Raw genomic sequence first — 9,282 nt, forward strand, 5'->3', positions numbered from 1 at the left:
CTGTGACTCCAGAGGAAGTGGACAGGATCATGGGGAGGCTGAGCACCACCACATGTTTATTGGACCCGTGCCCTTCCTGGCTGGTCTATGCAGCCCGGGAGAGGACACGCAGCTGGTTCCAGGCAGTTATATCGGCCTCTTTGAGCGAGGGTAGCTTCCCCGCCGTCTTGAAAGAGGCGGTGGTGAGGCCTCTCCTCAAGAGGCCTGCCTTGGACCCAGCTTATTGAACAACCTGTCTCCAACCTTCGCTTTCTTGCAAAGGTTGTTGAGAGTGTGGTGGCACATCAACTCCCTCTGGTCCTGGATGAAGCGGATTATCTAGACCCGTACCAATCGGGTTTCAGGCCCGGGTACAGCACGGAGACGGCATTGGTCGCGCTGGTGAATGATCTCTGGAGGGCTCGGGACAGGGGGCATTCCTCTGTTCTGGTCCTATTAGACCTCTCAGCGGCTTTCGATACCATCGACCATGGTATCTTGCTGCGGCGTCTCAGGGGATTGGGAGTGGGAGGCACGGTTTTACAGTGGTTCTCCTCCTATCTCCAGGGACGTTCGCAGTCGGTGTTGGCAGGAGGGCAGAGGTCGACCGCGAGGTCTCTCATTTGTGGAGTTCCTCAGGGGTCGGTCCTCTCACCTCTCCTGTTCAACATCTATATGAAACCGCTGGGTGAGATCATTCGTGGTTTTGGAGTTGGGTATCATCAGTATGCTGATGATACCCAGCTTTTCCTTTCGACCCCAAACCACCCCAGTGATGCCCTCAACGTGATGTCCCGTTGCCTGGAGGCGGTTCGGGTCTGAATGGGGAGGAACAGACTTCAACTCAACCCCAAGACCGAGTGGCTTTGCATACCTTCATCCCGGGTTTATTCGGACATTCCACCTCTCGCTATGGGGGGTGAACTATTACCCCCCGTAGATAGGGCTCGCAACTTGGGAGTCCTCCTAGATTCACGGCTCACCCTGGAAGACCACATAGGAGCTGTGACTAGGGGGGCTTTCGCCCAGGTTCGCCTGGTGCGCCAGTTGCGGCCCTATCTAAGCCAGGATGATCTATGCACGGTCACTCATGCGCTCGTGACCTCTCGACTAGACTACTGCAATGCTCTCTACATGGGGCTGCCCTTGAGTACCACCCAGAAGCTCCAACTGGTACAGAATGCAGCCGCGAGAGTTGTGTTGGGAGTCTCCCGATACTCCCACGTTACACCTCTGCTCCGTGAGCTGCATTGGTTACCAGTTGCCTTCCGGGTGAGATTCAAGGTACTAGTAATGGTATTCAAAGCCCTACATGGCAGGGGTCCGGAGTACCTGAGGGAACACCTGATGCCGGCATCGACTTCCCTCCGCCCTGTGCATTCCCACAGAGAGGGCCTCCTCAGGTTGCCATCGGTCAGAGAATGTCGACTGGTGGCCCCCAGGGGGAGATCCTTCTCTGTGGGCGCCCCGGAGCTATGGAATCAGCTACCGGTTGAGCTCTGGACGGCGCCCGACCTTCACTCCTTTTGCCGCGAGCTAAAAACATACTTTTTTGAACAAGCTGGCCTGGCCTGATGAGGGGATTGGGGGGGGGTTGCTATCGTTATTTTATTAGGTTTTAAAGATGTATTTTAGTATGTGGGCATTTATTTAATCTTGTTTTAACTTTTGTAACCTGTATTTTTATTCTTGCCCTGTTCACCGCCCTGAGTCCTTCGGGAGAAGGGCGGTATAGAAATAGTATTAAATAAATAAATAAATAAATAAATAAATATTATACATAATGTACACAAGATACAAATAAAAGACTGTGCATATTTCAAAGGAGAACCTAACCTATTGTATAAAAATCTATACCAAGAAAAAAAGATTAAAAAAATAAATGGAAGAGTCCATTAAAAGCCCATCTTAAAAAGCCCATTAAAAAAGTGGATACAGACCAAATTCAAAATTTTAAAGCAACTTTTATCACTGGGCATATAGAAGGGCATAAACACTATTTTTACCATTTTTACAAGCTTGATGATACATTCAAAGATCTTCAGAGACGGAAGATTTCCAGATTGTTGGGATATAATAATCTGTAACCCATGCTGCCTTCAAGAACCTGGTTAATCATTGTAATAATATTTACCCTATAAGAATTTACAAGTGAACAAGCCCATAAGACAAATACCCACGTCCCTTCAAACCTATTACACCTCTAGCATAAAAAGAGTGACATTCAATATTTTTAAAACTTTATGTAAGGAGTCCAAAAGATTCTGAAGAGATTTTTTTTTTTGCTGAATTTTTGCTGAGAATCTTTTTTTCCCCAATGAAACATTACAGAACTCATTTATGCCTTAAAGGAGATGCCTTAACCCAGACATGTCAAACACAAGGCCCGGGGGCCGGATCCGGCCCGCGAAGTGGTTTCATGTGGCCCGCGAAGCCATCCTGGAAACAGTGAGGGAACGGCCCCCACTACCTAGGCCCTGGCCCAGAGACCCTCCTTCTGCCAGAGACCCTCAGATCTGTCCAACTCCTGCCCAGGCCCCCATAGGCACCCTTGAGGCGAACGATGTAGAGCTGGCCACGCCCACCCAGTAGGCCATACGCACTCTGGCCACGCCCACCCAGGCCACACCCACCCAGCCCCCTGAGGGCAACCGCAGTGCTGGTGCGACCCTCAATGAAATTGAGTTTGACACCCCTGCCTTAACCGTTTTTTCTGATTTAGATAAATCCCCCTGCTTAGTTAAGTTGAATTCTACAGATGTTATAACTCTGAACTTCTTACTTCCTGTCTATGGAAATTCTCAGTCATCCAGGTGATGGCTGTCTCAAAGGTGTTTTTTTTTCAAAAGGCAACTGGACTGTTTTTGAGCCAGAAGACATTTCGCTTCTCATCCAAGAAGCTTCATCAGCTTTCACTGGATGGTGGGGGGATGGAAGGATTAGTTTTTACTTCCTGGTTTGTGCAAATGGAAGAAACAGAAAGACAAAACAGGATCCCATTAAGAAAAGATAAAGAACTGAATTTGATTTTTGCTAAACTGATAGCCATTAGCAAGAAGAATTCAGTTTTGGGCTGTCAAGGGAGACGACACCAAGGGTTGTGTCACAGAGTCCTTCCATTTCCATTCCCAACCATATTGTGCGCAGCACAGTCTCTCTAGGGCTGCACAGAATATGCAACCCTCCCATTCTAGAGCACCCAACTCATGACCTGAACAAACTGAATTAGAAGTCGGGCAGGGAATGACATCTGAACTTTTGACATTTTTCCCTAAACATTTTTTTTGCAATGCTTAATGAAGAAAGCTTCAGGATGCAAAAACTTCTTTAGCACAGCAATACTGTGGCCTTATTTTGGCTTCGTGAAAGTGTTGTCCAAATTTTTCTTATAGTTAACATTGTTTGCTTTCCATATAGTTGGTCAGTATCAAATAAATGCACACCTATACTACAATTTGATCTAAAGCACATCTAAATGTTTTCAAATATGTACCTCCTGGTGATCTTAGCATCTGACATTAGCAAGCCTTTCAGCTCTTAACTCTTTAAAAAAGTATCTGTCCAAGTCACAGATAAACAAGACCTTCTTGCAGGTCAGTTGTGTATATTCTCTAATATATTCATATACAGTTAGTCCTCAACTTAAGACCACAAATGAGCCCAACATTTCGGTTGCTAAGTGAGACAGTTGTTAAGTGAATTTTGCCCCATTTTATGATCTTTCTTGCCACAATTGGTAAGTGAATTGCTGCAGTTGTTAAGTCAGTAACATGGTTGTTAAGTGAATCTGGCTTCCCCATTGACTTTGCTTGGAAAAAAGGTGATCACATGACCCTGGGACACTCCACCGTCATAAATATGAATCAGTTATCAAGTGTCTGAATTTTAATCAAATGACCATGGAGATGTTGCAACAGTTGTAAATGTGAAAAACAGTCAAGTCACTTTTTTTCCCAGTGCCATTCTAACTTCTAATGGTCACTAAACGAACTGTTGTAAGTGGAGGACTTCCTGTGTATAAGAGCCAACACTGCCTGTATGTATGTCTGTTGTGAGTCACTCTATGCACTTTTGTAATGTTAATCAGATTTCAGGCAGACTTCATAGGTATGTTGATTACATCCTGGGCCCACACACAGCAGCTATATTAAATTTAACCTGGTTAGTTACAAACCAATATGATAATTCCAGTTTTTTCCAACATTATGTAGCAATAGCAAATAGCACTTAGACTTATTTACCTCTCCATAGTGCTTTACAGCACTCTCTAAGGAGTTTACAACATCAGCATATTGCCAATAATCTGGGTTGTCATTTACTGACCTCGGAAGGACTGAACTATGGGCAGTTAGCCTGCAATGCTGCATCCTAATCACGGAGCCACCACAGCTCAAGTCAATGGAAGTAAGGGCTGTTATGCAAACCCAATAATAAACTATTTCCTTTGTTTATTATTTACATATTGTACAATTCCCTCAAATGGATTTAGTATCCAACAAAACATGCTTTGCCGCTACAAACTTACAGGGTTAGAAAAGAAGAGATAAATGAAGGTTGGGTATGCATTTTTATTCTCTGTCAGGGAATATTAGTCCATTGCTTCCTGGAAAAGTTGTTTTGCTTTGCGGAGAGGTATCCAATTTTAAAGGGACGCGGAGGCTCAGTGGGTTAGGATGCTGAGCTTGTCGATCAGAAAGTCATCAGTTTGGCGGGTCGAATCCCGAGTGCTGCGTAACAGAGTGAGCACCTGTTATTCGTCCCAGCTTCTGCCAACCTAGCAGTTTGAAAGCACGTAAAAATGCAAGTAGAAAAATAGGGATAACTATGGTGGGAAGGTAACAGCGTTCCGTGCGCCTTTGGCGTCTAGTCATGCCGGCCACATGACCACAGAAACGTCCTCGGACAAGCGCTGGCTCTTCGGCTTTGAAACGGAGATGAGCACCGGCCCCTAGAGTTGGAAACAACTAGCACACATGTACAGGGGAACCTTTACCTTTTACGCAATTTTAAAAGGAGGGATATTGGTTTTCCACATAGAAACCCACTGGTTCAGTCCACATTAGACTAAGAAACCGGAGCAATTATTCATATTTTATTCATATTTCACACTTCTCAACCCCCGCACCGCACTGCCCCCCATTTCCCACATAGCAATAACTAGAAATAAAAAATTGATAGCTTTTTTCATAAGCCTTCTGGCATTTCTGATTTATCATCTTTAGGCCATTCTCTAAAACAGGAACTGACAACTTGTGACTCTCCAGATAATACTGAATTATAACTCTGGATATACTTCTCTTTGGCTGCTTAATTGGGGTTGCTGAAATTAAGGACATCTGAAAAGTCCATCCACAGATTCCTCACCTTTCTTCTAAAGGACAAAGCATCTGACATCCCACAAATCATTTTGGGCACTATTCATCTTCAACTATTCACTCTGCCTTTGCCTCCAAAGGTCTCATATTCTTGAAATCAACAGATAGCAGCACATAGTTGATACTGAGTAGCCTTCAGACCCTGACTGCTCTTTAGAAGGCCAGATCTTGAAGTTGAAACTCAAATACTTTGGCCACCTAATGAGAAGGAAGGACTCACTGGAGAAGAGCCTAATGCTGGGAAAGGTTGAAGGCAAGAGAAGAAGGGGACAACAGAGAATGAGGTGGCTGGATGGAGTCACTGAAGCAGTAGGCGTGAGCTTAAATGGACTCCAGAAGATGGTAGAGGACAGGAAGGCCTGGAGGTACATTGTCCATGAGGTCGCGATGGGTCGGACAACAACAACAACAACAGCCTTCAGACCAGGCTTATCCTACCAGCACAGACCAAGGTTGTACACCAGATTGGAAAGTTGATTAAAAGCAACACGATAGGTGGCAACATTGAGCCACTTTCATACTATTGCAGGGATGTCAAACTCAATTTCATTGAGGGCCGCATCAGCATTGCGGTTGTCCTCAAGGGGCCGGGTGGGTGTGGCCAGGGTGGGTGTGGCCTACTGGGTGGGCGTGGCTAGAGTGCTTATGGCCTACTGGGTGGGCGTGGCCAGCTCTACATCGTTCGCATCAAGAGTGCCTATGGGGGCCTGGGCAGGAGTGGGACAGATCTGAGGGTCTCTGGCAGAAGGAGGGTCTCTGGGCCAGGGCCAAGGCAGTGGTGGCCGTTCCCTCACAGTTTCCAGGATGGCTTCGCGGGCCACATGAAACCACTTTGTGGGCCGGATCCGGCCCCTGGGCCTTGTGTTTGACATGTCTGTACTATTGCCAAGAAAACTACTGGGTTGTGTCTTCAACTGCATGAGAAGGAGACTTTGTTATCTGCATCTCAGCAGTTAGGAACATCAGAGATTTCTCACCTGGTCCTGGAACTTTGTAACTCAAAAAGAAAAAGGTCAACCTGGATAGTACTGTATTCTGCTGGTGATCATGTCATTTCTCCTCAAAGAAAAAGAAAAATTCTGTAATGCTTTTGACAATGATTTTTACAAGTTCTCCAGCAGGCATAAACGTACAGAAAACACGTGTTCTGTGCTAGAGCTCGCAGATCAAATAATGGGTCGGAAATGCAGCACGTGCGAAGGGCGGCAGGCAGGTCCCTTCTCCCTTCCCGGGGCTTCAAAAACAACCAGTCTCTGAACCTTCCTCTCCTTCTCGCTTTCCGTTTCCAGTTTAGAAAGATTCAAAGATTTCTAACCCGGAGCGCGAACCAGCTGCCAAGCTGAAGTTCACAAAGGCTGGAAGCCCGGGTGTAGACGAAGCACGTGCGAAGGACTGGAAACGCCAGCCCTGAAACCTCCGCGTCCCGCCACCAGGGCGTCCTCGCCCTCCGCTTGAAAGAACCGGACTAACCCGAGCTCTGTGGGTCGATCGCCGGGGAGGGGGACGGCGGAGGAGGGGGGCTTAAAAAGCCGCGGGTTTTTTCCCTTCCACCCGCAGCTGCAGCCGTTCCTCCCCGGCGGGCGTTCCTGCAAAAAGCGCCTTTTGCCCGCTTTTGGCTACTCACCACGTACAGAGTTTTCCCCTCAAGCGGATCCAGAGGTTGGAGGCGCAGGAGGAGCGCGGCGGGGGAACCGCCGCTGGTGGCGGAGCGGCCGGGTGGCCGTTTTCCAACACCGAGGCGGAGCGGACGCCCTCCATGGCGAGCGTGGCGAAGAGCTCCACTCCAGCCCGGCTCCGGGATGCGCACAGAAAGGGCCGCACCGGAGGAGGGGAGGGGAAAGGGCGGGGCCACTGCCGCCGCGCCCGCTCCTTCTTCTCCAACCCGGCGCCCGCCTTCGGGCTCCCTTCGCTGACGCCGCTCGCTCGCTCGCTCGGCTCCTGCCCCCTTCAGGCAGGCCGAAGGGCAGGTGGCGGGAGCATCCCCGGGAGCGACCGGCAGCCCAGCCGTTTGCGAATGAGCCTGATATTGCCTTGTTTGCATTTTTATTGCAGGCCAATTCACGGAGCAATAATAATAATAATAATAATAACAGAATAAAAACAGGGCATGTTTTTATCTAGGCCAAAAGATCCTCTGATTTTCCCCTGGGCAACAGGGCCTGGCTCGCGTCTGTCCCCAAAATCTTTTTATTATTATTATTATTATTATTATTATTATTATTATTATTATTATTATTATTATTATTATTATTATTATTATTATTATTATTATTTTGCCTGCAATTTCCTTCCGTTTCTACAAAACAGCAGTCGCAGCTTTGCTGGCTCGGGAACCATCATCATTAGTCCTACTTGGGAAATTTTATTAGAGCTGTGCAAAATTGCCAGGAAAGAAGATGCTAGTTTTCCAGCTGTCCAAAATTCTGCCTCCGGGAGGATCAGGATAGAGAAGAAGAAGCAACAAAATCCCCAATCTTGGCTACAGTTTTCCAACCATTAGATAGCTATATTTATGGACAGCCTTATTTATTATTCTATATGTTGTATTTTAAAGATAAAGCCTCCTGGGAGTTAGGATTGACTCCTGGTGACTCCACATGTTGTTTTCTTGGAAATCAAGCAAGATGGGATATTATTTTGACTTTCCAAGCTAGCTGGGTGAATTTCAATACAAATGCTACGCAGGTCTGAATTTTGCCTGTTTCTGCTAACTCTTGTTGTTGTTAGCTGCGAAGTCGTGTCCGACCCATCGCGACCCCATGGGCAACGTTCCTCCAGGCCTTCCTGTCCTCTACCATCTTCTGGAGTCCATTTAAGCTCACGCCTACTGCTTCAGTGACTCCATCCAGCCACCTCATTCTCTGTCGTCCCTTTCTTCTCTTGCCCTCAACCTTTCCCAGCATTAGGCTCTTCTCCAGTGAGTCCTTCCTTCTCATTAGGTGGCCAAAGTATTTGAGTTTTAGCTTCAGGATCTGGCCTTCTAAAGAGCAGTCAGGGTTGATCTCCTCTAGGACTGACTAGTTTGATCGCCTTGCAGTCCAAGGGACTTGCAGGAGTCTTCTCCATAGTTCAAAGGCCTCAATTCTTTGGCGCTCAGCCTTTTTTATGGTCCAGCTTGCACTGCCATACATTGCAAACTCTAACATCAGCCAAAGTTGACTGGCTAGTGCCATCTGCTGTGATTCTGCTTTTATTTCTTAACATTTTTCCAAGAACTTCTTCATTCCCCCATTGCCTCTTTTCTAGTACAAACTGAATTTAAAGTCTGAAGGTTTACAAATTTCATTAAGCCAAATTTTAGTGTTGGACACAAATCTTCCAGTAGTGTATAAATGCTGTTTTCATAACTCTTCAAGCTTGTTGACATTTTTTTATTTGGCTGAGGGATTTCAGATTGTTGGAATATTGATTGACAAAATTTAAACAGAGCCAGTTTGGTGTAATGGTTAAGGTGCTGGCTTAGAAATCAGGAGACTGTGAGTTCTGGTCCCACAGTCATGTGATCAAACTTTGGATGCCTGGTTATGATGATTGCAGCATCTCAGGATCCTGAGATAGTCATATCCATTCTCTTAACAATCACACAATTCACTTAACTTTAGTGATTTGCTTAACAACTATGGCAAAAATGTCATAAAATTGGACACGATTCATTTACTGTCTTGCTTAGCAATAGAATTTTGGGGCTTAATGGAGGCCATAAATCAAGGACTACTGTATTCTTCTAAAGTGCTGTTTTATCCCATAAAGCTTTACATGCCCAAGGACCCATATATTTATACTGTAGTTCTCATCCAGATTTAGCGAGTAAAGTCCTGGGTGCCTTTGCTTGCAAATTTTTCATTACCTGACATCACCAGTGCTAGCCTATCCTTTCCTAAGAGGAACTGCTGAGGATCCCCACTCAACTTGAGATAAAGAGTACAAG

The 9,282-nt window shown here is 46.3% G+C and overlaps 1 protein-coding gene across 2 annotated transcripts in view; it reads right to left on the reverse strand.

Annotated features, from left to right (window-relative positions):
* SLC35F2 (solute carrier family 35 member F2) overlaps positions 1–7,151 on the reverse strand; it is a 41,409-nt gene extending 34,258 nt beyond the window's left edge. Inside the window, exons 1-2 of one of the 2 annotated variants that reach the window (XM_083363074.1) lie at positions 6,979–7,151; positions 4,505–4,753 (exon numbers count right to left, since the gene is read on the reverse strand). In XM_083363074.1, the coding sequence (XP_083219200.1) occupies positions 4,505–4,545 (41 nt within the window). In that variant the 5' untranslated portion in view covers positions 4,546–4,753; positions 6,979–7,151. The remainder of the gene's footprint in view (positions 1–4,504; positions 4,754–6,978) is intronic. The other variant, XM_083363073.1, reaches the window with a different exon arrangement.
* Positions 7,152–9,282: the final 2,131 nt, after the last annotated feature.

The sequence above is a fragment of the Vipera ursinii genome (genome assembly GCF_947247035.1).
Source record: "Vipera ursinii genome assembly, chromosome: 4".
In the NCBI taxonomy this organism is placed as follows: domain Eukaryota; kingdom Metazoa; phylum Chordata; class Lepidosauria; order Squamata; family Viperidae; genus Vipera; species Vipera ursinii.